Source organism: Pecten maximus, chromosome 9 (assembly GCF_902652985.1).
Source record: "Pecten maximus chromosome 9, xPecMax1.1, whole genome shotgun sequence".
Lineage (NCBI taxonomy): Eukaryota > Metazoa > Mollusca > Bivalvia > Pectinida > Pectinidae > Pecten > Pecten maximus.
In genome coordinates, this window is record NC_047023.1 from 43,570,971 (window position 1) to 43,598,195 (window position 27,225).

At 37.1% G+C, this 27,225-nt stretch overlaps 3 protein-coding genes across 3 annotated transcripts; 1 reads left to right on the forward strand and 2 right to left on the reverse strand.

Moving 5' to 3' along the window:
- Nucleotides 1-268: 268 nt before the first annotated feature.
- On the reverse strand, nucleotides 269-1,433 carry LOC117334030 (extensin-like). Its single transcript, XM_033893448.1, has 2 exons — nucleotides 1,414-1,433; nucleotides 269-950 (listed from the first exon to the last, which is right to left on the reverse strand). The coding sequence occupies exons 1-2, from the start codon at nucleotides 1,431-1,433 to the stop codon at nucleotides 269-271; spliced, it is 702 nt and encodes a 233-aa protein (XP_033749339.1).
- Nucleotides 1,434-1,442: 9 nt separating this feature from the next.
- Nucleotides 1,443-9,760, reverse strand: LOC117335173 (protein phosphatase 1 regulatory subunit 12A-like; the record flags this gene model as incomplete). The annotated part of the gene is given in 8 exon segments (XM_033895133.1): nucleotides 1,443-1,646; nucleotides 2,170-3,722; nucleotides 3,724-3,928; nucleotides 5,091-5,309; nucleotides 6,760-6,892; nucleotides 7,462-7,567; nucleotides 8,154-8,297; nucleotides 9,686-9,760. Coding segments are annotated over 8 exon segments (2,623 nt in total), but the record flags the coding sequence as incomplete, so codon positions are not given.
- Nucleotides 9,761-10,191: 431 nt separating this feature from the next.
- On the forward strand, nucleotides 10,192-18,479 carry LOC117335092 (HAUS augmin-like complex subunit 1). The gene is made up of 9 exons (XM_033895013.1): nucleotides 10,192-10,323; nucleotides 12,539-12,713; nucleotides 13,788-13,920; nucleotides 14,285-14,419; nucleotides 15,182-15,305; nucleotides 16,708-16,773; nucleotides 16,970-17,041; nucleotides 17,225-17,272; nucleotides 17,826-18,479. The coding sequence occupies exons 1-9, from the start codon at nucleotides 10,282-10,284 to the stop codon at nucleotides 17,874-17,876; spliced, it is 846 nt and encodes a 281-aa protein (XP_033750904.1). The 5' UTR covers nucleotides 10,192-10,281; the 3' UTR covers nucleotides 17,877-18,479.
- The last annotated feature ends 8,746 nt before the right edge of the window (nucleotides 18,480-27,225 follow it).

Consider the following 27,225-nt stretch of genomic DNA (forward strand, 5'->3'; position numbering starts at 1 on the left):
AGGACAGTCTAGGGGGAATGTAGGACAGTCTAGGAGGAATGTAGGACAGTCTAGGAGGAATGTAGGACAGTCTAGGAGGAATGTAGGACAGTCTAGGAGGTATATAGGACAGTCTAGGAGGAATGTAGGACAGTCTATGAGGTATATAGGACAGTCTAAGGGGAATGTAGGACAGTCTAGGAGGTATGTAGGACAGTCTAGGAGTAATGTAGGACAATCTAGGAATGTATGACAGTCTAGATAGAATGTTGGGCAGTCTAGGAGGAATTTAGGACAGTCTAGGAGGAATGTAGGACAGTCTAGGAGGAATGTAGGGCAGTCTAGGAGGAATGAAGGACAGTCTAGGAGGAATGTAGGACAGTCTAGGGGGAATGTAGGACAGTCTAGGAGGAATGTAGGACAGTCTAGGAGGAATGTAGGACAGTCCAGGAGAATTGTAGGACAGTCTAGGAGGTATATAGGACAGTCTAGGAGGAATGTAGGACAGTCTAGGGGGAATGTAGGACAGTCTAGGAGGATTGTAGGACAGTCTAGGACGAATGTAGGAAAGTCTAGGAGGAATGTAGGACAGTCTAGGAGAAATGAAGGACAGTCTAGGAGGAATGTAGGACAGTCTAGGAGGATTGTAGGACAGTCTAGGAGGAATGTAGGACAGTCTAGGAGGATTGTAGGACAGTCTAGGAGGAATGTAGGACAGTCTAGGAGGAATGTAGGACAGTCTAGGAGGATTGTAGGACAGTCTAGGAGGAATGTAGGACAGTCTAGGAGGAATGTAGGACAGTCTAGGAGGAATGTAGGACAGTCTAGGAGGAATGTAGGACAGTCTAGGGGGAATGTAGGACAGTCTAGGAGGAATGAAGGACAGTCTAGGAGGAATGTAGGACAGTCTAGGAGGAATGTAGGACAGTCTAGGAGGAATGAAGGACAGTCTAGGAGGAATGTAGGACAGTCTAGGGGAATGTAGGACAATCTAGGAGGAATGTAGGACAGTCTAGGGGAATGTAGGACAGTCTAGGAGGAATGTAGGACAGTCTAGGAGGAATGTAGGACAGTCTAGGAGGAATGTAGGACAGTCAAGGAGGAATGTAGGACAATCTAGGAGGAAAGTAGGACAATCTAGGAGGAATGTAGGACAGTCTAGGAGGAAAGTAGGACAGTCTAGGGGGAATGTAGGACAGTCTAGGAGGAATGTAGGACAGTCTAGGAGGAATGTAGGACAGTCTAGGAGGAATGTAGGACAGTCTAGAAGGATTGTAGGAAAGTCTCGAAGGTATGTAGGACAGTCTAGGAGGTATGTAGGACAGTCTAGGAGGAATGTAGGACAGTCTAGGAGGAATGTAGGACAGTCTAGGGGGAATGTAGGACAGTCTAGCCTAGGAGGATTGTAGCACACAACAGGTTAATTTTTTTTACATCCACAATCTCCAAAGCATTGCTCTTACTTAGAGAAGAGCTTCTATTTGGGAGATTCCTGGTGACACGTGGATCCAGTAGAAGATAATTAAAAGAGGATTTCATGGTCCCCTCTCGCCATCGACAGGTTCGCCTCGGATTCTGGAAGGCTGCCACCATTTTGGTTTCTAGTTCAGCCGCTAAGCTGTTGTCATAGTTTCCTTCTATTGCCACATTCAGTGTTGTTGAATAACCTGGCCAACAGAAATTGTTACGTTGTACTGGGTCGAGATTTATTACAAAGGATTCCTCTCTAGCATTCTTTAGCACGGCTGAGTCACTAGCTAGTAGGTAATACATCTATATTGATAGGTAAGAATCACTTGAATCATTTTCAAATTTACAAAATTAACCTGCACACATTTCCTTAATTCAATGCATAACTCAGTGAGAGTTGTCATATTATTATATTAGTACCTGAGAAAATTCAAATATTAAAGAGCTGAAGATAAAAATTACATGTAAAAATAAAAAATTCAAATCCCTGTATCATTAAATGTCAGGAAAACAGACTTGTCTAGCTGTATAAATAATTTTTAAAAAGTTGTTAAATAATAAATAATCTAAAGCCGATACTAGAATATATGTAAATGTCACATGGAAATTTCCAATAGCGCTAGCTCTTAGTCAAAATATTAATATTTCCAATTTAACATTTTTGAACTATCAGTTCTAAGGTGAAACACAATACAAATACTTTCCCATTTCGATACCTACCTGGACCTTTTGAGGTCAGTACTATCTGGGGATCGCTCTCCACATGTTTTAACCTGATCAAGTATGTCTGTCTTGTTGCAGGTGTAACTGGCCCAGGATTGTCCCCAAGACTCTGTAACTTGCTGCGAATGTCGTCATTACTAAGACTCCGTAGATTTTGAGGGATATCCTCGCATTTCATAGAACATATTTCATCCAGATCTGAAGCATCACTTTTTCGCAGGCTATTTCTACACAGAGATTTCCAGTCATAAACCTGTGTGGCCTGAGAGTCCAAGGTTTGAGTTGTACCAGTGCTTTCCAAGGACAGGCGCTGTGTGTTGCTACCGATGCTGCCACACTGTGACGGAATTCTACGTTCTACTAAGACGATTCCTTCCTCCGGATCCCTGTACACATACTCTACCGTAACTCCACTGTCAACCGACATTTGACCAAAACTCTGGTTTAGAATGTCACAATCCGTTACAGATGTGTGGTCTTCATGCATATGATCATCACAGAGCAGAGTATCATCAGAATCAACAAGCAAAGAATCTGAGATACCTTCTGTGAGAGTAGCCTTTTGCGAAGAACTTTGGGTTTCAGATTCAAGCCTAGCATCGTATTCATAAGGAATTGTCTCGTCCTGATCTGTAAGAAGAGAATCGTTGAAGCTTTCTTTGAGTGATGACATGTGATTATTTGAGATTTTTTTTGGATGCCTCTGACAGAAGCTCTCATCCATTGAAATCAAGTCACTTGCATTTTGGTCAACTGGTGTGGAAGGAGGCTCCCATGTGTGTATATCTTTAGACTCGAGACTGATCTTCCTCATGTCATCCACCAGAGTCTGTGGGCTTGTGCTGTTGAGCCAGTTCTGTACCTTCCTTTCACATCTTACCTTTCTCTTTTCCAGACTCTGTAATGGCGAGATATTCACTGCGTGTTCGCCTCGTACCTTATTACAGTCCCCGCATGTAACGTTTAATTTCCGTGAAGATATTGGTGTGTTATGTCCATATATACTCGAATCCTGTCGGGAAATTTTGTCTGTATTGTTTTGTTTTTGCTGAGTCATATCTTTTTTCCTGAATATCTCAGCCTCCTGTGGAAGGTTTGGATACTGCCTATTCACTGTTACACTACACGAATTGTTTTCATCACACAACTTTCCAGATTGACTTCTCACTTCATTGATAGATTTTCCATAAGATTTATTATTTCCATTTCCATGATAACGATCATGACTATTGGAACTTTTCTGCCCTTGTGTATGATACTGTCGATACAAACAACCTGATTCCCTGACAGGAGGTTTTTCACTTGTTTTTATAGATATATTCTGTCCCTGAGGAACATCGGACTGTCCACTAACATTTTTCACACTAGGATTCCAGGATTTATTCTCTATAGGTGAGCCAGCTGATTGTCTATTCAATCTTCGAAAATATTCCTGGCTGTTTAAAGATTTCGATTCTCGACTTACTTGCCCCGCCAGATTTTTAGTATTTTGATGAGTTGTCTGCTCCTGAGTGTTTACTGGAGTTGTGTCAGTGAGAGTAGGACTAGGGTCCACTTGAGCAGGACAGGAAGGTGTCGTCATCAGTTGAATTGGTCAGCGAGTTGTCTAATATTGAATTCCAGGGCAAGGTTTTGGTAAGTTGATCTGCCCAGTGGACATGACACGAGTTCTGACAAAATCCTAGGTCGTTTGTGTCTGTCTGTCCTGAAATGTCGGAGTCTCTACTTTGACTCTTGTACTCTAGAAACGGGTGATCTGAAATTCATAATTTTGAAGTAAAGATTACAATTAATGTTGACAGCAAAACACTTGTTAACATACTTCAATATACACTTTACACATTCATCAGGAGTTGCAGAATGCTTGTGTGACCAAAGAAGAGAAAATGAACCATTTTCATTAAATTACATCAATGACCATAAAGTTTCAAGAAAAACTCTTATTAAATATGTACAGTTCACTAGCAAATAATTATCTATGAGCATACTCATATTCATTCCTGAACAATCAATGGATACTCAAGGTGACCAAGCTGATTAAGTTTGATCCCCGGAGATCCATCATGAAACGTGACAGCTTCAAGAGTATTCATACACATGTGTTTCAGGGGGTCATAATCATAATACATGTGTATTCAGATGACATCACAATATGTACCTGGTGAGGTGACATCACAATATGTACCTGGTGAGGTGACATCACAATATGTATCTGGTGAGGTGACATCACAATATGTACCTGGTGAGGTGACATCACAATATGTACCTGGTGAGGTGACATCACAATATGTACCTGGTGAGGTGACATCACAATATGTACCTGGTGAGGTGACATCACAATATTTACCTGGTGAGGTGACATCACAATATGTACCTGGTGAGGTGACATCACAATATGTACCTGGTGAGGTGACATCACAATATGTACCTGGTGAGGTGACATCACAATATGTACCTGGTGAGGTGACATCACAATATGTAACTGGTGAGGTGACATCACAATATGTACCTGGTGAGGTGACATCACAATATGTACCTGGTGAGGTGACATCACAATATGTACCTGGTGAGGTGACATCACAATATGTAACTGGTGAGGTGACATCACAATTTGTACCTGGTGAGGTGACATCACAATATGTACCTGGTGAGGTGACATCACAATATGTACCTGGTGAGGTGACATCACAATATGTACCTGGTGAGGTGACATCACAATATGTACCTGGTGAGGTGACATCACAATATGTACCTGGTGAGGTGACATCACAATATGTACCTGGTGAGGTGACATCACAATATGTATACCTGGTGAGGTGCCATCACAATATGTACCTGGTGAGGTGACATTACGATATGTGAACCTGGTAAGGTGACATCACAATATGTACCTGGTGAGGTGACATCACAATATGTACCTGGTGAGGTGACATCACAGGAGTAATTTCTGTGCCCAGTCAAACATGATCTTAGATGTGTGTTGATATGGTCAGTATAGGTGCTTCCCTCCTGGTGAAATGCCCATTCCAGGAAATCATCCAAGTAGAGGGGGTCATCTTTTGGGTGCAGGCAGATCCTGTCCCGACCTGACAAACACTTTGTAGTTGTTTCTATATGGAGGTCATCACTGCTCTCACCTACATTGTTGACAATGGAAACATTTTAAATATTTTAACTGTAAAAGCCATGTTTCCATCTTGAAAACATTCCGATTAATCTTGACTGTGCAAAATGAAGTTATTGACTGGCATAGCGGTCGGTTATGGTTGATTAAAAGCTTATATAAGGCATGGTATAATGCCTTTGATGTCAACTGGACAAACGATTTCTTCTCCCCACACCCTCATCAATCAAATAAATCTCATCATCCCCTAATCAATAAAATAAATCTGTCCGGGGGTCCATGCAATATACCAAAATGTATACCACACAATAGATTTTCATTTTGATAGTGGTCAAGTGCAACCATTGACCTTTAACCTTGACAACCAAAACTCTAATCAAGTGTAGGATTATAAGCTGTGACGTTCTGGTCTGAGTATGAACTAAATCTGTCCAAGGGTTCAAGATAATAACTCTATTAGAAACTGATTCGGCAAAATCTTTGCATAGAGCTAAGCCTCATATTGTCCTCTAACTACATACCAAATTTTAGTAAAATCCATTGAAAACAAAGCAAATGCATAGCCGGACAAGCTAGTAACCATTTTTTACATAAAGGGGCATAACTCTGTAAAAAGGGTTTTTTCGGAAGAAGCCGTTACTGGAGACACAACTTCATGCCATCATTCAACTCTATAAAGTTTCAAGAAAATCTATCAAAAACTAAGTGAATGCATAGCCGGACAAAATTATGACACATTTTGTATGAAAAAGGGACATAACTCTATTAAAAAGGGCTAAATCGCAAAATCACTGCAGGGGACACAAGTTCATATGGTCTTCTAACTATATACCAAATTTGAATGAAATCCATAAAGAAATGAGCGAATGCATAGCCGGACAAATTTTGTGACCATTTTTTACATAAAGGGGCATAACTCTGTAAAAAGGGTTTTTTCGGATGAAGCCGTTACTGGAGACACAACTTCATGTCATCCTTCAACTCTGTATAAAGTTTCAAGAAAATCCACCAAAAAATAAGTGAATGCATAGCCGGACAAAGTTATGACACATTTTGAATGAAAAAGGGGCATAACTCTGTTAAAAAGGGCTAAATCGCAAAATCACTGCAGGGGACACAAGTTCATATGGTCTTCTGACTATATACCAAATTTGAGTAAAATCCATAAAGAAATGAGTGAATGCATAGCCGGACAAATTTTGTGACAGATGGACGGACGGACGGACGGACGGACGGAGGGACGGACGGACGGACAAGGTGATTCCAGTATACCCCCTCTAACTTCGTTATGCAGAGATGCAGATACATATTCATTCATGAAATAACAAGATACTTTTTTTGTACTTTAATTAAATTACAGATTTTTTTTATTCTCACCCCAACACTGAGGTCACATTGACCAAGTGGATAAAATTGTATAAATCACTTCTCATTTACATCACTCTTCAAATTAAATAGCTTACATGGCTTGTAGATGATATTGGGCTGTCTGGAGCTGTCCACATCAGGAGAAAGCAGCAGCATGCAGAACTCTAGAAGATGTATACAGTTGGTGTGGCCATAGGTCTGGGCACTGTCTAGACAACTGCTTCCGTCCTACAACATAAAATAATATCATTGACCGATACCAATTCTCTCTTGATCTGCTGAAAATGGTCAAATAAACCTTGAGAAATATCTCAGATTCTTCTAAAGATGTAATTATCAAGTGAGGATCAAAAAAATAAACTTAGTATTAATATCAAGACAATGAATTTCTTGTTTACATGTATTATTATTATTCTCTTTTTTTAATCTTATATATAACCAGTATTTGTTCTACAGAAATAATTACAAAATTTGTTGATTTTTAAATCACATGGACTTTGTCAAAATATTGTTGAAAGAAACTTTACAAACTGTCAAAAACATGCCTTTACACATTATATGAGCCTAACAAACTAAATTATCCATGAATCTAATGAATTACATATTGAATTGGCACTCATCTAAGATTCTATTGCATATCAAATTCATAAGGAAATAGTGAAAACCCTACATTTTTCCTGCTTGACAGGAGAATCTATTTTTGGTTGGTATTTTTTCACTACTGAGATATCATAACGTGAGACATCATTCATTTATTGTGCTACAATAACTTTCTGAGTCTTTTTGGCTTTACAAACCTGATCTCTGGCTAATGGATCACCTCCGTTGGTTAGAAGCATTCGTAAACTGTCCTGGTCGCCCCAGGTGGCAGCTACATGCATAGGAGTGGTACCATCTACTGATCTACAGGCCACAAAAAATGTCAGTTCATGTAACTTACACTTCAATCACTGAACAATTTATGTGTGAATGTCATAGTTTTGGCTTCACTTCATTCTGATCAAAATCTGTTTAACTTTTAATATGTGTTTGAGATCAATTATATCTCTGTTGAGTGTTGACATTGTATTCATTCAAGACAAATGAGAATGAGCTGTTACAGAATGCCAGCCAACAACTTACTAGAAAATAAACTGATCTTTTTTCATAAAAACAATATGAATTAGTATTGTTTCAAAATTCTTCATTTCAACTGATTAGAATTACCTCCCTTGTGGGATAGGTGTTGAAAAGAAATTTGGGTATGCTATTGTTATTACTGTACAATACATTACACCATTATGTCCTGTAATTGAATTAAATGATAAAAGAAAGAATAGGCAAAACGCCTTGAAGACAGATGTCAGAAATTGGAAGTCCACTCACTCATTTCTTTCAACTTTCATACAGTTAGTCACCAGTAATACTACAATAATATTATACATGCGATTGTCATAATCTTTTTGAGTAAAACTGGAGAAAACCATGAACTGATCTCGTAGTACTGTACCTGATATTAGGATCTCCACCATAACTGAGAAGTAGTTTAGTGGCCTCCAGCCCCAGCCCTGAGGCTATGTGCATACATGCCACTCCCTCTACAGGCAGCACTGTATTTGGATTAGCACCTTCCTTTAGTAGGAGCTCTGCCTCTCTGAAGTACATACATGTACAAGTAATTATATGTTATCCATATGATTTGACAGTATAATAATGTAAACATTTAACATCTCTTACAAGGTCAATAATCATCATTGACTTTTTATACAGCTTTTATTACATAAGGGAACAAATGCTGCTATAGATTTTGAAGGCAAATAAAACCTGAATGTGAAAACCGAAGTGTCATCAGTGGCCCCCATGGGAAACAAGGACATCATCCATCATCCTTCCCCTGTCGCCAATGCATATTACTGTCATTGCATTATAGGCTTAACAATCACATCTATGGAGCCACCCAGATATACAGTGAGTTAGATTGTGCTTCTTACTAGCTTTAATTTGTGACAGGAGCATATTGACCCCACTTTGTTTATGTGTGTCAAACTGCACCCGACCAACATTAACCCTGTGGACCAACCCAGGTTTGATTGATAACTTGTGCTGACCCATAGAGGGCACCAAGTGTCTTGATTCCAATAAAGAATTTATCATTAACAAACAACCTAGCTAAAATACATAGAAACAAACAGCGAAGGCAGAGCTAGAGAATAAATTCCTAAACCTAAAACTGATTCCCATCCCTATGACCTACTTATACAAACTAACATCAACATACAAATAAATCTTTGTATTGGGCACCAGGAAAAGTTAGGAAACATGACATATGCATGCACACAGTGGTTGTCCCAAAAACCGCCTCTTAGCAGCGCAAGGCTGAGGGATTCAGTGCTGGCTTCCTGACAAGAAGATGCGACAGCACTCAGGAAACTTATCCATATATCAGACTGGCAGGTATACAATATACCACCCTCAATACCTACATTTGACAATATGGAATTAAAGGACCAATCACAACAGACGATTCATAAACGCACAGGTAAAACGCAATTAATGACAAAAACATCAGCCAATGACACATTCTAGAGAGACAACATAGACACATAGGATGAAGCTCGACCTTGTCAGCTTATACATGTGACAGGTTTTAATTGTAAACAAATTGTTAAATGATGTGGCTGCTAATTTCTAGCTTTGCACTAAGGGGAATTTCTCAGTTGGTAGTTTGCAGTGGTTTGTTGAACTGGCAAGTAAACGGTTGCGGGTTTGATCCCCGAGGGAGGCACACATATGTTCGTATGTATATAGCCCTAGTGTGAAGTACGTGGGCAGGTTAACCTGCCAGATTAACAAAGGACACCGCCAATCCAACCAATTCACCAAGGGCACCGCCAAATAATCAGAGGAATCTGAAATGATGAATTTCTGTTTGACGCTAGACTAGACTTATGGAATTTTCATAATGTGGTAAATAAAACAAAATTTTGATAGTGTATCGTTTCAATGACAATGCACGGGATGCTGAAAATAAGAAACGCCTACTTTATGTCTTCGGAATTGAGTGCCCCAAATAGTTTGCGTGTTATTATTTCGTCCGCCATTTTAAATCTCCCCCGCTTTGAGGTCACGTGATTTGACCTAAAAATGCAACAATTAACTAAAAATTATGTGTTTGCTTTACATTAAGCCTGGGCATACTGTATGAAAATATCAAATGATATGCGAATTAATTATCACATTTATCAGAACCTTCAAAATACAAAATTTCGATCTTTCTTATTAGCTTTAACTTGAGAATGTTGTTTTTCTTATAAATTGAGAGAGTAGTGTCCCTTATATCTCTTTCCGGTGTGTGTTAAATTACTGTATTTTTACTGTTTATAGAGTGGGAACCCGCTGATACAATTTCGAAATTTCAAATGTTAACGACATACTTTATTTACCTTTAAAAAGGTTGAAATTCAATTCAATGGTATTAACGCAATAATAGCTCTTCTTCAGTACAAAGCCATTTAAGAAGACATGCCTGTTGTTGTCGGATAAAATTTGGGTGATGACGCATTTAGATTTCCTCACAGATTCACCCGTAACTTCCGGCCGCCAAAACATGAAAAATGTTGACAACTTGATCACTAAAAATGTCAAGTTTTTCCAATAACGTGAACGAACGTCATCAAGAGGTGAATTATCTAGACTTTTGGTTAAATAATATCAATTCCGCTATATTTTTGTAAAGGAATATCCTTATGAAGTCTAATTCAGACTTAAAAGCCAGTGTCCAGGAACGTACGGATATCCGAAGGGTTCAGACACCGGGGCATGTACATGTCTTATGTTAAGAAAATAGTCAGAAATATCTATAAAAAGTCTTTATATGTAGACATTTTTGGCTATTTTTTAATGAAAAGCTAGACATGTTCCTATGGTTCTGCTAAGGTGCTTCAGTACACTTGTGTAGTAGGAGTGGAAAAATGCAGGGCCAGACCGGGGTTCGAACCCGGGACCTCCGAACACTAGACGGATGCTCTACCAATTGAGCTACCTGGTCACTGACGATCGACTCGGTCCAGTTCCGCTACACTCTTCCCTCCCTTTTAAAGTCTGCGACCCCAAAGACCTAACAATTCACAACCCAGGTTCGCGTATCCCCTTGTCAAGTATTCACCTCACTTGAAACAAGGTTTGGTCACAGGTACCAAATGTAGTAGGAGTGGAAAAATGCACTGCCAGACCGGGGTTCTAACCTGGGACCTCCAAACACTAGCCGGATGATTTACCGATTGAGCTACCTGCATGGTCGCTGATGATCGACCCGGTCCAGTTCCGCTACACTTGTGCCAGCTGAAAGATTTGAAGAATAATTACCAAACAGTAATGATGAACCCCTCCACAAATGTTTTAATGTGGTATATTTGTTAAGGCATAGTAACAGAAACATTAAAAACTGAAATGTCAATATAAAATCATTTGAATTAGATAAAATGACCTGGGTCCTAGTTTATAATTGGTATATAATCAGAAACTAGAGAATTCTGAAGTGTCAATTCATTGAGCTTACTAGCTTATATTATCGATTTTTTTTTTTTTTTTTTTGTGTGAAACAGTTACAATAACATCATTCTATTAGTGTAAATCTATGTCGTGCCAGGCTCGTTTTTTGTTCAAATGATCAAAATGGTGTTGTACATTGATAATTTTCCTAATAAAAAAGTCTAATTTTTTTCACGTACATTAATGTAAAACCGTGTAATTTGATTTGAGCTTAAATTTACACAATATTGTTGTTGTGCAAGAAAAAAAAACCTGGCACAACATAGATAAACACTAGTACAATGATATTACTGTAACTGTTTCACAAAAAAACATTTTAGATAAGCTCTCTGAATTCTTTAGTTTTACACTATTACACACAAAAAAGGCGTGCAATTTAACGAGACATACAATAATGTAGGTGAGTGTGGCTAACTCGTGTAGACTTATACCAGCTGTGTCTTGAGACAGACAACACAGTTACCAGTGCATGCGCGTTGCCATTCAGAACAAACCTTCGTCAGGTAGTCAACTTTTCTCAAATTTTCATGCAAAAGTTTTTTGCCAATTATTGAACAACAACAGTAGTCATTTATTGATATAAACTAGTTGGCATAAATGTAATAATTATATGTTCTTTTTAAGTTTATGATTCTGTTATCATATTTGATGATACTAATTATAAACTAGATCATTTTATCTAATTCAAATTATTTTATATTGAAATATGTTTTTTAAATATTTCTTTGATTATCCCTTAAATAGATAAATCACATCAAAACATTTGTGAAGGGTTTCATCTTTGATTACAAACCGTTTGGTTCTTTCTCAAATCTTGTTCGGCACAATTGTACTGAAACACCTTAAAGTTGATTTGACATCAGAACTCGACCCATTACATAAAATCGGTGATTATTTATGCAAAATTTGAGCAATTTGCTAAAAACCATTTGTTGCAAAAACTTCATCAGTACCGATGGAATGTATTCAGCTTTTTACAGATTAAAATGTTGAAATGATTGAACAAGAATTTTTGGAGAAAATTGGTTTACAAAAAGGTAGAAAAGTTGATTATAACTGCATGGATGTCATCTTGCTACGTTGTAACTAACAAATAGAGACAGTTTCCTATCCCTGTATATAGCACCTGCTGGTTTAAGCTGTTAACAGGTTAAATACACAGTGTCTACCTGTTAACAGGTTAAATACACAGTGTCTACCTGTTAACAGGTTAAATACACAGTGTCTACCTGTTAACAGGTTAAATACACAGTGTCTACCTGTTCACTTGAAATGCATTCTGGTACTAGAATCATGAGTTGTAACAGGCTGTAAATTACATTAGTTTGTATGTTTTTGTTATAGATCAGAGTTTGGTTGGAGAATGTATTTGCAGGAGAGCCAGTACCTTCATATGAGCTGAACAAAACTACAATACGAGTGCTCCATGATCTGATGCAGAAAAATAGGTCTATAGATGAGGATACACAGCTTGTGATCGCAGACCTACGGCAGAAAACACAGGAATATAATGCTGAAGGTTTGTAAATATAGTCTATATCATAATGTTAAAGGTGGTTTATATAGTCTATATCATAATCTGAAGGTTGTTGGTTTATATAGTCTATTTCATAATCTGAAAGTTGATGTTTTATATAGTCTATATCATAATGTTAAAGGTGGTTTATATAGTCTATATCGTAATGCTGAAGGTTGGTTAATATAGTCTATATCATAATCTGAAGGTTGGTGGTTTATATAGTCTATATCATAATGCTGAAGGTTGGTGGTTTATATAGTCTATATCATAATGCTGAAGGTTGGTGGTTTATATGGCCTAGTATATCATAATGCTAAAAATTAAACACAGCTGTAGCCTGGACCATGAAGGTCTGTATCTGGTTAGTATTCGTAGAAAAAAATATTAGTTCTACTCTTACTATATCACAAGAAGGTGTAACACTCAAAGATCAGACGATGCATCGACTGTGGAACGGAAGCAGGCTATCTATCTTAGATCCGTTTTAAAACCATCAGTCTGATTGGTTGACAATTATTGTTAGTATTGTTTACAGAGCTATAGACCAATCAGATTGCACATTGCAAAACCGCTCTAAATTATAAAGCCTACCTCAGTTACACAGTCAATGCATTGTTGGCTGTCACAAGTTCACAACTATTTTTGGTACATTATCTCATCCTTAAATAATTGTCACATAGCAAAATAATAAAAAACTTCATTTATATTTAAGGATTCTAAAAAGTATGTTACTGAAGTTTTGTGTGCATTTGATATTTTAGTTGGATTGAACTTGGATTAAAAGTGAATTGAAGCTCACCCCCACTTTTGACTTTTAAGTGTTTTACCCCTTTGATATAGAAACATTTTTGAAAAATATAGGCCTAATTATGTAAACAATTTTTAAGACCCTTTGATGTTCCATCCTTGTACCAATTCCACATATACTGCAGCAAGTACAACTCATGTTTATATGGGAATACAATTTTTTCATTAACATATATATATATATATATATATAAACTATTTTATTGTTACCCTATTGGTATAATTGTAATTACTGTTAATAACTTTCTGAACCTGTTTGTATCACAGCCGGAAGACTGGAGCATGTCCTGAAAGGCGTTGGCCTGACCTCATCCGTGTTGTCACAGTCGGGGGTAATGAGCCTGAGAACTCTGGCTAATGTTGCCTTACTTCTACAGATCAAGGATATATCTGATACCAAGTAAGACCTTTTATATTGAACCAAATACGGAGAGTAAGATCTTATAAGCTCCTCTTTATATCAGGTGATATGTAGTACTATTTAAAATAAATAGGAGCTTTTAAGAAATACACTTTAATAGAATTCCTTGATATAAAAAAATAATATGATTGATACACCATTGGTATCTGCTCTGACCATGGGCCTTCCATCCCAAAATTCCCTGATTTCCAAAATGGTTAATACATGTAGTACAGGTATTCCTCAAATCCTTGATTAATCCCAGTTCTGTGTTTAGAAAATTTCAGATTGATTACTAAAATCATGAACTTGACTGTTTTTTGGAAACAGAGAAGACTATTTTCAATGTGATGTGTTATTTCAGTTATATGCTGGCTTTGCAAGCCCTGCAAGATGAACTGTACAAAACAGAGGAAAGTTATCGCCAAGAACAGACAACTCTGCAGGATCTCAGGGACAAATCTAAGAATGCTCTCCAGAAATATAATACTATCAAAAGGTAAAGTTCACATTAAGGAGACATTGTTTGATCTTACATCATTCAATAACTCTCTGTAATATAGAGGACTAAAGTAGACAGCTTTGTCATATCTAAGTAGCCTCCCTTTGACTACCATGTTCGTTTAACCAGCTTATGAGAAAATGACAAGATTTCTCCATCACAAGAGAAGATTTCTTTTGTCATACTATAGTTGTCTCCCCTTAACTGTTATATACATTCAAGTAGCCTTTACAAAAGATGGTTTGGTTCAGTTTGTGTGATTAATGTGTGTGTGTGCTTTAGGAGGCTGGGGTATGTTCACCCAGACACCCAGCAGAACAACCCACCCATCACATTATACTGACCACGGGCAAACCAGTTGTCCCACTCACAGAATGCTGAATGCTAAGCAGGAGTGCCTTGGTAGACATTATCATTTTTAAAGACTGGTCCAAAAGCCTTCCTCACAGGGGTGAACACTCTAGTACTAAGGCTAAAAATGAGGCAGTATCATGGGAGATTTTAGGAAGAAGAAAATTGTTTTGAAAGAAGAGAAAAATTTTTTGTTTATCCAAAATTTAAGCGCTTTCTTACGATCATACAATTGGGGCAGCATGTACGATTCTCACGCCCTACATGCAGGGCAGTTTTACAAAAATGGCAAGGAGGTTGTACCAGTTATCTTGACATAATAAATATTCTAAAAAAATAAATTCCAGATATTCTACAGAGCATTCACAATAATAGCTGGCTTAACAATCTACTGTTTTCTATGACCAGGAGCCTAGCTGTACTACAGCAACAAGCCAAGAGTCAACACCCAGAGATGGAGGGAAAGGCGAAAGAAACAGTCTTCTCACGTAGCAAAGCCAAAGAGTACAAGGAAAAGATTAGTCAACTCCAGGTATAATCCATTTTTTCTTGATCTCTCTTTGCTAATTCCTGACCTTTCAATCATTACCGACACAACTTTAAAAAGACCAAAATATTTTCACCATAAACCTATGTAATAAAAAACCTACATTTTCCCTTTGAATTGTATTGTTACTAATGGTTTTGATTCAATTCAAAATAAATTTGACTGAATATCCCCGGTACATCATAAATACTTGTTAACTTTGTTTGGATCGCTCTGTTTCAAAATTGAAATGTTCATGTGATGTTATGACAATATATATACAGTTACATACACAATAGATTTAACATACACTATAGATTTAACACACAATAGATTTTACATACACTATAGATTTAACATACACTATAGATTTAACATACACTATAGATTTAACACACTATAGATTTAACATACTATAGATTTAACACACTATAGATTTAACATACTATAGATTTAACATACACTATAGATTTAACATACACTATAGATTTAACACACTATAGATTTAACATACACTATAGATTTAACACACTATAGATTTAACATACTATAGATTTAACACACTATAGATTTAACATACTATAGATTTAACATACACTATAGATTTAACATACTATAGATTTAACATACACTATAGATTTAACACACTATAGATTTAACATACACTATAGATTTAACACACTATAGATTTAACATACACTATAGATTTAACACACTATAGATTTAACATACTATAGATTTAACACACTATAGATTTAACACACTATAGATTTAACATACACTATAGATTTAACACACTATAGATTTAACATACACTATAGATTTAACACACTAGATTTAACATACTATAGATTAAACACACTATAGATTTAACACACTATAGATTTAACACACACTATAGATTTAACACACTATAGATTTAACACACTATAGATTTAACACACACTATAGATTTAACACACACTATAGATTTAACACACTATAGATTTAACACACACTATAGATTTAACACACTATAGATTTAACACACACTATAGATTTAACACACTATAGATTTATCACACACTATAGATTTAACACACTATAGATTTAACACACACTATAGATTTATCACACACAGTCAGGGTTGCCCACTCTCACATCCTCGGTGGGAGACTCTTAGTTTTTTTCCTTTCAGTTTTATATTTTCTGTCATCAAGGACTTTGTCAAGTGATTAATGTTCTGTAAAAGTGCAATCAGTGTTCCTAAAATCTGATTATTTCACACCAGCTTGATATGTTTAAAGTAATGTGTATTTTTATTTGCATGCCATTTCATCCTCCTCTTTCCTCCTAAAGTCGTTTTCAAACATAAATACATTGAGTTTGTATTTAATGCATAAATATATCAATGTATATTTCTTTACAGAAAGTCTTATCTAGTACTGGAGTAGATTCCTCTGTTTATCATAGAGAACTTGTTCACAAGTCCGAGGTAAATATATTTAAAACATTAACTGTACAACACTGCAATTGTATCTGATAACAAAAAAATTGAGTTGACCATTTGCCTCTTGAGTTGACCATTTCTAGAAGTGTTAAGAATAGTAAATTTCTGAGATATAGGAGATGTCTCTTTTTATATTTGGAACTCTGAGATTTGATTAAAATTTTGCCTTCCTGAATTCTAGGAGCTACAGAAGCTGAAGGACCAGATGGCCCCACTCAAGGCCAAGCTACAGACCTACCACAGTCTACCTCCAGTAAGTTACAATCTAGGGATAAAAATCATGCTCCTTAAAGATCCATTTAATTTTTATTTTACTTAGAAATAACTTAAATTCTACTAAGCTTTCTGGATATATCAACATTCTACTAAACTTTCTGGCTATATCGGCAAAGAAACAGTTAAAGTTTTATTTATATCAATCTTTTACAAATTTCAGGATATTTCTTTGACAAAAGTGAAGCTGGAAGAATTGAAGAGAGAAGTGGTATGTTTATATCTATAAATTTCTGCTCATTGATTGACGTACCTAAGGTCCTGGTATGTCTGTTGGTTGTCATGTCTTGTGGCTTTGATCTATATTTAATTTGTTATGAATCTCCACTTTAAGACCATCTTTGCATTGTTGCCAATAGATAGCATTAACACTGATCATCATGATAGGCTTGTGTTATGAATGTCGAGATATAGATGAATTTGAATCAATTAAGACAAATCTCCATACTGAATCATTAGCATTGTTAGGAGAAGCCTATGATTTTTGATAAATTTTATTGTACTTTGATAAGAAATTCCCCACATATTTTTTTATCGAAAAATTGACATCTTAGTGAAATTTTCCAAAAAAAAAGAAAGATTTATTCATCCTTGAAAATGACAGAACTATGTGACAAATTAAAGATAAATCTTGCCTCTAATGTAAATAAAAAAAATACAACAGTTACTATAAAACAAAGCAGTGTTTACTGCAATGTAGACTAATCTTGGGTTGTCAGAAGTTTTTCCTCAATATTTTGTGATTGTATTTTATCAAATTTCAGGATATGTTGGAATCGGAAGTGTGTAAAAACATTGATTTGATGCACATATAAAAATACCACCAGGAGGTTGTTTGGTGAACTACCCAGGGATACAAAGATTATCGACCACAGATCTAAAGAACCTTTCCTACACAGAGCCATGGTGCCTTTGGAGTCAGAACTGTGGCCCTACCATAAGTTGGGACTCCAAAACATTTGTGTATTCTTTGAAAGGATGTTCTCAGGAGGAATTCACTAAGAGACTTTGGAGATGTTTGTCCGGTCAAGTTGCTAGTAGGGGGTTGAGAAATGGAAACTCCGGTACACAGAACTGGATGTAATTGTTTAGTGGTTATATAAGGATTTCCACTAAATTGTCTTTAAAATCTTGCACAGAAAAGTATTCTTTTTTTTCTGCTCAATAACTAAGAACAGTGTTGACTGCATATTGGAATACAAGGCCACAAAACAAACATGAAGCCTTAAATGAAGCTAAATTATCCTCGATAATAAATGACATCTTCGATAATGAATGAGAGAAATGCTTATTGTGACTGCGATCTCATGCTTATTTGCTTTAGTAAGAAATTATGTTCATTACATGTAGGCTGTGAAGTTAAAGTATTAAATGTATATTTATGTTTTTTGCAAGAGATTAAAATTATGAAAATCAAACATTTTGTTTGTAGTTAATGAGGGGCTCAGCACAAAATGCTTCATTAGCACTTTCATTTCCAGCTGTGAATTGTAGATGTGATGTTTATTAGATTTCTCCTGATGGTTCACTGTGATTTGTAGATGTGAGGTTTATTAGATTTCTCCTGATGGTTCACTGTGATTTGTAGATGTGAGGTTTATTAGATTTCTCCTGATGGTACACTGTGATTTGTAGATGTGAGGTTTATTAGATTTCTCCTGATGGTTCACTGTGATTTGTAGATGTGATGTTTATTAGATTTCTCCTGATGGTACACTGTGATTTGTAGATGTGATGTTTATTAGATTTCTCCTGATGGTTCACTGTGATTTGTAGATGTGAGGTTTATTAGATTTCTCCTGATGGTTCACTGTGATTTGTAGATGTGAGGTTTATTAGATTTCTCCTGATGGTACACTGTGATTTGTAGATGTGAGGTTTATTAGATTTCTCCTGATGGTACACTGTGATTTGTAGATGTGAGGTTTATTAGATTTCTCCTGATGGTACACTGTGATTTGTAGATGTGAGGTTTATTAGATTTCTCCTGATGGTACACTGTGATTTGTAGATGTGATGTTTATTAGATTTCTCCTGATGGTACACTGTGATTTGTAGATGTGATGTTTATTAGATTTCTCCTGATGGTACACTGTGATTTGTAGATGTGAGGTTTATTAGATTTCTCCTGATGGTTACACTGTGATTTGTAGATGTGATGTTTATTAGATTTCTCCTGATGGTACACTGTGATTTGTAGATGTGATGTTTATTAGATTTCTCCTGATGGTTCACTGTGATTTGTAGATGTGAGGTTTATTAGATTTCTCCTGATGGTTACACTGTGATTTGTAGATGTGAGGTTTATTAGATTTCTCCTGATGGTTACACTGTGATTTGTAGATGTGATGTTTATTAGATTTCTCCTGATGGTACACTGTGATTTGTAGGTGTGATGTTTATTAGATTTCTCCTGATGGTTCACTGTGATTTGTAGATGTGAGGTTTATTAGATTTCTCCTGATGGTACACTGTGATTTGTAGATGTGATGTTTATTAGATTTCTCCTGATGGTACACTGTGATTTGTAGATGTGATGTTTATTAGATTTCTCCTGATGGTACACTGTGATTTGTAGATGTGAGGTTTATTAGATTTCTCCTGATGGTACACTGTGATTTGTAGATGTGAGGTTATTAGATTTCTCCTGATGGTACACTGTGATTTGTAGATGTGATGTTTATTAGATTTCTCCTGATGGTACACTGTGATTTGTAGATGTGAGGTTTATTAGATTTCTCCTGATGGTTCACTGTGATTTGTAGATGTGATGTTTATTAGATTTCTCCTGATGGTTACACTGTGATTTGTAGATGTGATGTTTATTAGATTTCTCCTGATGGTACACTGTGATTTGTAGATGTGAGGTTTATTAGATTTCTCCTGATGGTTCACTGTGATTTGTAGATGTGATGTTTATTAGATTTCTCCTGATGGTACACTGTGATTTGTAGATGTGATGTTTATTAGATTTCTCCTGATGGTACACTGTGATTTGTAGATGTGAGGTTTATTAGATTTCTCCTGATGGTTCACTGTGATTTGTAGATGTGAGGTTTATTAGATTTCTCCTGATGGTACACTGTGATTTGTAGATGTGATGTTTATTAGATTTCTCCTGATGGTACACTGTGATTTGTAGATGTGAGGTTTATTAGATTTCTCCTGATGGTTCACTGTGATTTGTAGATGTGATGTTTATTAGATTTCTCCTGATGGTTCACTGTGATTTGTAGATGTGAGGTTTATTAGATTTCTCCTGATGGTACACTGTGATTTGTAGATGTGAGGTTTATTAGATTTCTCCTGATGGTACACTGTGATTTGTAGATGTGAGGTTTATTAGATTTCTCCTGATGGTTCACTGTGATTTGTAGATGTGAGGTTTATTAGATTTCTCCTGATGGTACACTGTGATTTGTAGATGTGAGGTTTATTAGATTTCTCCTGATGGTACACTGTGATTTGTAGATGTGATGTTATTAGATTTCTCCTGATGGTACACTGTGATTTGTAGATGTGAGGTTTATTAGATTTCTCCTGATGGTACACTGTGATTTGTAGATGTGATGTTTATTAGATTTCTCCTGATGGTACACTGTGATTTGTAGATGTGATGTTTATTAGATTTCTCCTGATGGTACACTGTGATTTGTAGATGTGATGTTTATTAGATTTCTCCTGATGGTTCACTGTGATTTGTAGATGTGAGGTTTATTAGATTTCTCCTGATGGTTACACTGTGATTTGTAGATGTGAGGTTTATTAGATTTCTCCTGATGGTTCACTGTGATTTGTAGATGTGATGTTTATTAGATTTCTCCTGATGGTTCACTGTGATTTGTAGATGTGATGTTTATTAGATTTCTCCTGATGGTACACTGTGATTTGTAGATGTGAGGTTTATTAGATTTCTCCTGATGGTACACTGTGATTTGTAGATGTGAGGTTTATTAGATTTCTCCTGATGGTTCACTGTGATTTGTAGATGTGATGTTTATTAGATTTCTCCTGATGGTACACTGTGATTTGTAGATGTGAGGTTTATTAGATTTCTCCTGATGGTTCACTGTGATTTGTAGATGTGATGTTTATTAGATTTCTCCTGATGGTACACTGTGATTTGTAGATGTGAGGTTTATTAGATTTCTCCTGATGGTACACTGTGATTTGTAGATGTGAGGTTTATTAGATTTCTCCTGATGGTACACTGTGATTTGTAGATGTGAGGTTTATTAGATTTCTCCTGATGGTTCACTGTGATTTGTAGATGTGAGGTTTATTAGATTTCTCCTGATGGTACACTGTGATTTGTAGATGTGATGTTTATTAGATTTCTCCTGATGGTACACTGTGATTTGTAGATGTGATGTTTATTAGATTTCTCCTGATGGTTCACTGTGATTTGTAGATGTGAGGTTTATTAGATTTCTCCTGATGGTACACTGTGATTTGTAGATGTGATGTTTATTAGATTTCTCCTGATGGTTCACTGTGATTTGTAGATGTGAGGTTTATTAGATTTCTCCTGATGGTTCACTGTGATTTGTAGATGTGAGGTTTATTAGATTTCTCCTGATGGTTCACTGTGATTTGTAGATGTGAGGTTTATTAGATTTCTCCTGATGGTACACTGTGATTTGTAGATGTGAGGTTTATTAGATTTCTCCTGATGGTTCACTGTGATTTGTAGATGTGAGGTTTATTAGATTTCTCCTGATGGTTCACTGTGATTTGTAGATGTGATGTTTATTAGATTTCTCCTGATGGTACACTGTGATTTGTAGATGTGATGTTTATTAGATTTCTCCTGATGGTACACTGTGATTTGTAGATGTGATGTTTATTAGATTTCTCCTGATGGTTCACTGTGATTTGTAGATGTGAGGTTTATTAGATTTCTCCTGATGGTACACTGTGATTTGTAGATGTGATGTTTATTAGATTTCTCCTGATGGTTCACTGTGATTTGTAGATGTGATGTTTATTAGATTTCTCCTGATGGTTCACTGTGATTTGTAGATGTGATGTTTATTAGATTTCTCCTGATGGTTCACTGTGATTTGTAGATGTGATGTTTATTAGATTTCTCCTGATGGTTCACTGTGATTTGTAGATGTGATGTTTATTAGATTTCTCCTGATGGTTCACTGTGATTTGTAGATGTGATGTTTATTAGATTTCTCCTGATGGTTCACTGTGATTTGTAGATGTGATGTTTATTAGATTTCTCCTGATGGTTCACTGTGATTTGTAGATGTGATGTTTATTAGATTTCTCCTGATGGTTCACTGTGATTTGTAGATGTGATGTTTATTAGATTTCTCCTGATGGTTCACTGTGATTTGTAGATGTGAGGTTTATTAGATTTCTCCTGATGGTTCACTGTGATTTGTAGATGTGAGGTTTATTAGATTTCTCCTGATGGTACACTGTGATTTGTAGATGTGATGTTTATTAGATTTCTCCTGATGGTTACACTGTGATTTGTAGATGTGAGGTTTATTAGATTTCTCCTGATGGTACACTGTGATTTGTAGATGTGATGTTTATTAGATTTCTCCTGATGGTACACTGTGATTTGTAGATGTGAGGTTTATTAGATTTCTCCTGATGGTACACTGTGATTTGTAGATGTGAGGTTTATTAGATTTCTCCTGATGGTACACTGTGATTTGTAGATGTGAGGTTTATTAGATTTCTCCTGATGGTACACTGATTTGTAGATGTGAGGTTAATTAGATTTCTCCTGATGGTTCACTGTGATTTGTAGATGTGAGGTTAATTAGATTTCTCCTGATGGTACACTGATTTGTAGATGTGAGGTTTATTAGATTTCTCCTGATGGTACACTGTGATTTGTAGGTGTGATGTTTATTAGATTTCTCCTGATGGTTCACTGTGATTTGTAGGTGTGAGGTTTATTAGATTTCTCCTGATGGTACACTGTGATTTGTAGATGTGAGGTTTATTAGATTTCTCCTGATGGTACACTGTGATTTGTAGGTGTGAGGTTTATTAGATTTCTCCTGATGGTACACTGTGATTTGTAGATGTGAGGTTAGTTAGATTTCTTCTGATGATGTATGGATACCCACGGTTAATTACACTTGACTAACCACCCGGTGATAAGTGTAGTTTTCACCTGGTATTTAGTTTCCTCCCACAGTTGGACCCCTCGCACGCTTCCCGTCCGGGCCAACAAGAGTGATTAATATAAGTTGATATAACTTGTATTGCAATTTTTGTAAAATAAATAAAGTTATATTTAAGCTAGGATACAGCCTTAAGTTATTGGAACGAAAAACTTCATAACGAGGACATTTCGAGCTTTATCATTTGTGCACACACCACACGCATCAATTGATTAAGCATTACGGAACTTGTTTGTGGGTGTACGCTGTTCATTAATAAGGATATTTATTAACAGTATCAACCCTTGGTTGTTTACTCTTGTCGGTAAATTTCCCCCTAGAATACCTCTGTAATTGAACTCTTCCACCCATAAACAACATCTATACATGTCACACTGCGGACTGATATTAAAACCTCCACTATACTAGATTGCATTTATTGTAAAAGGCCATTGATAGCTTGCTCAAAACAAATGTTTCAGTATATTTCATGTTTGCGGAGTAAGTTTGTAGTTTTATTATCTAAGAGAGATGTGGGTTAATCTGAAAACAAACTCTAATTTAGTTTTGTCAGATAGATATTTCCATGCTAATTTGTGTTTTGTGGGGTTTGTTTTTTTTGGGGGGGGGGGGGGGGGGGGGGGTGCGTTTTTCATCATTATCATTAATCATGGTAAGCCGTCTGCGTCCGTCGGTCTGTACGTCAACAATAAATTCTGTTGTATTGGCCCGCTTCTGTTGTTGTCCCACTGTTTGGAATACAATGTATATGTTACTTTTGGGGTCTACCAAAGTTGCATGTATGGGACTTTCCTTTCGGGGAGCATTGTTTTTTTAACTGACAAGGCATGAAGAGCTAATGAGCTTATACCATCCGTCGTCGGTTTTCCTTCCGTGAACTTTTAAAACTACATTTGTATTAGCAATTAGGTACTGACATTTGGTCAAGAGGTACATTTGGAATAAAGTATGATACTGTTTCATCATGATCATTATTGACCCTGACCTTTTCTCAAGGTCACGTGCGTTAAAACATGTTAAAAACTTCGAGAATTTTGACAATTTCCAGCAGACCCAGAGACCTTATATATTCTAACGGGTACTTGATATGGAATGCTATAACTTGCTCAGATATGAATGACCTTCATCTTACTAAAGTGTGGCCTTGTATAACGTTATTTTGTGTTTATGGCCTGTAATAACTAAAGTGTGACCCTGTATGACGTTATCGTATTGACGGACCGTTAATACTACCGTGTGACCCTGTATGACGTCATCTTATTGATGGGCCGTTAATACTACCGTGTGACCCTGTATGACATTATTGTATTGATGGACCGTTAAGACTACCGTGTGGTCCTGTATGACGTTATTGTGTTGATGGACCGTTAAGACTATCGTGTAACCCTGTATGACATTATTGTATTGATGGGCCGTTAATACTACCGTGTGACCCTGTATGACGTTATCGTATTGGTAGGCCCCCGTTAATACTACCGTGTGACCCTGTATGCTATTATAGGGTTGACGGACTGTTAATACTACCGTGTGACCCTGTATGACATTATAGGGTTGACGGACCGTTAATACTACCGTGTGATCCTGTATGATATTATAGGGTTGACGGACCGTTAATACTACCGTGTGACCCTGTATGATATTATAGGGTTGACGGACCGTTAATACTACCATGTGACCCTGTATGATATTATAGGGTTGACGGACCGTTAATACTACCATGTGATTCTGTATGATATTATAGGTTTGACGGACCGTTAATACTACCATGTGACCCTGTATGATATTATAGGGTTGACGGACCGTTAATACCACCATGTGACCCTGTATGATATAGGGTTGACGGACCGTTAATACTACCGTGTGACCCTGTATGATGTTTAGCGTGTTGACGGGCCGTTAATACTTCCGTGTGACCCTGTATGACGTTATTGTATTGATGAGCCGTTAATACTACCGTGTGACCCTGTCTGATATTATAGGGTTAACGGACCGTTAATACTACCGTGTGACCCGGTATGATGTTATCGTATTGACGGACCGTTAATACTACCGTGTGATCCTGTCTGATATTATAGGGTTGACGGACCGTTAATACTACCGTGTGACCCTGTATGACGTTATTGTGTTGATGGACCGTTAAGACTACCGTGTGACCCTGTATGATATTATTGTGTTGACGGACCGTTAATACTACCACGTGACCCTGTATGATATTATTGGGTTGACGGACCGTTAATACTACCGTGTAATCCTGTATGATATTATAGGGTTGACGGCCCGTTAATACTACCGTGTGACCCTGTATGATATTATAGGGTTGACGGCCCGTTAATACTACCATGTGACCCTGTATGATATTATAGGGTTGACGGCCCGTTAATACTACCGTGTGACCCTGTATGATATTATAGGGTTGACGGACCGTTAATACTACCGTGTGACCCTGTATGATATTATAGGGTTGACGGACCGTTACGTATGACCTGATTGTGTTGACGATAAAAACATATAGCAATGCCAACACTACAACGTTCAATTGATACAGAAACAGACCGATATTAGATTGACTTATGTTGGTCACTAATATCAGTTATCCAATCAGTCATGTTTACCACTTTACTAGAACTACTCCGCTCAATTAATCAATGACATGTGTTGTGACCGACTGAATATGGAGCAAAGTCAATAAAATGTTTCATCAATTCATCAACGTGCTACCACAAACTGATCAATGATACCAACTGCTAGGGGATCACAAGGGGTCGAGGATATATACAGCTGGGAGGTCCCAAGGGGTCGGGATATACATGTATACAGCTCGGAGATCACAAGGGGTCGGGGATATATACAACTGGGGGGTGCTAAGGGGTCGGGATATATACAGCTGGGAGATCCCAATGGGTCGGAATATATACAGCTCGGAGATCCCAAGGGGTCGGGGGTTATATACAACTGGTTGATCCCAAGGGGTCCGGATAAATGCAGCTAAGGATTTCAAATGGTCGGCCTATGTACAGCTAGGGGTCCCAAGGGATCGGGATATATAAAGCTGGGAGATCCCAATGGGTCGGAATATATACAGCTAAAGGTTTCAAAGGTCGGACTACAACTGTATGTACAGCTATGGGTCCCAAGGGGTCGGAATATATACAGCTGGGATGTCCCAATGGGTCAGGATAAATACAGCTAAGGGTTTCAAAGGGTCGGCCTATGTACAGCTAGGGGTCCCAAGGGGTGGGGGATATATACACCTGGGAGATCCCAAGGGGTCGGGATAAATGCAGCTATGTGTTTCAAGGGTCGGACTATGTACAGCTGGGGTCTTTAAAGATCAGACTATAAACAGCAAGGGGTCCCAAGGGGTCGGGATTTATAAAACTGGAAGATTCCAAGGGTCGGGATATATACAGCTAGGGATGGGAATGTCAGTCCGGTGTTGTGTTCGGGACATAGACAGCGAGGGATCTGGATATATACAGCTTAAAGGTCCCAAGGGGTCCGGATCCAAGCGGGTCGGGTCATATACAGAGAACCAAACCATTAGGGATTTCAGAGATGTCGGGATTCTTCACTCAGCAAAGTTAACTTCTCCTCCTACGATGTATATATATCATAATACCGGGATATCATTGACATTCGTAATCACAACAATCTCAAAGTTTACTTCGTTACCACAACTCAATCAAACTGGTATTTTTTATTAATATTACGTAACACGACTGAATCCATTTAACTAATTGCATGCCACACTCGAATTCCAGGTTGCTGTTTGTATTCTACTTAACAAAATCCCCGCCCTATCTACTTATAACCGAAATTACGTTTTGTGTTTTGGATGTATCATGGTGCATGCACTATTTGAAATCTGAAAGTGGATTTTTATTTGCATAGAGTTGTTGCACCACCAGGTAATTCCAAAATGCAATTTGCTGTAAATATTGACATCGATTACATTTTATCTAAGCATCCTCTCATGTATAATCTGTCCCATCTCTCCCCCCTCCCCCCC

Bases quoted from the DNA above. Each gene is read 5' to 3' on its own strand.
- LOC117334030 (XM_033893448.1), bottom strand. From the start codon at position 1,433: ATGCTTTGGAGATTGTGGAT. The intron at 951-1,413 runs GTAAAAAAAATT...ACATTCCCCTAG, and splicing joins ATGCTTTGGAGATTGTGGAT to ACTGTCCTACATTCCTCCTA.
- LOC117335092 (XM_033895013.1), top strand. From the start codon at position 10,282: ATGTCAAGTTTTTCCAATAACGTGAACGAACGTCATCAAGAG. The intron at 10,324-12,538 runs GTGAATTATCTA...TTTTTGTTATAG, and splicing joins TGAACGAACGTCATCAAGAG to ATCAGAGTTTGGTTGGAGAA. The intron at 13,921-14,284 runs GTAAGACCTTTT...GTGTTATTTCAG, and splicing joins AAGGATATATCTGATACCAA to TTATATGCTGGCTTTGCAAG.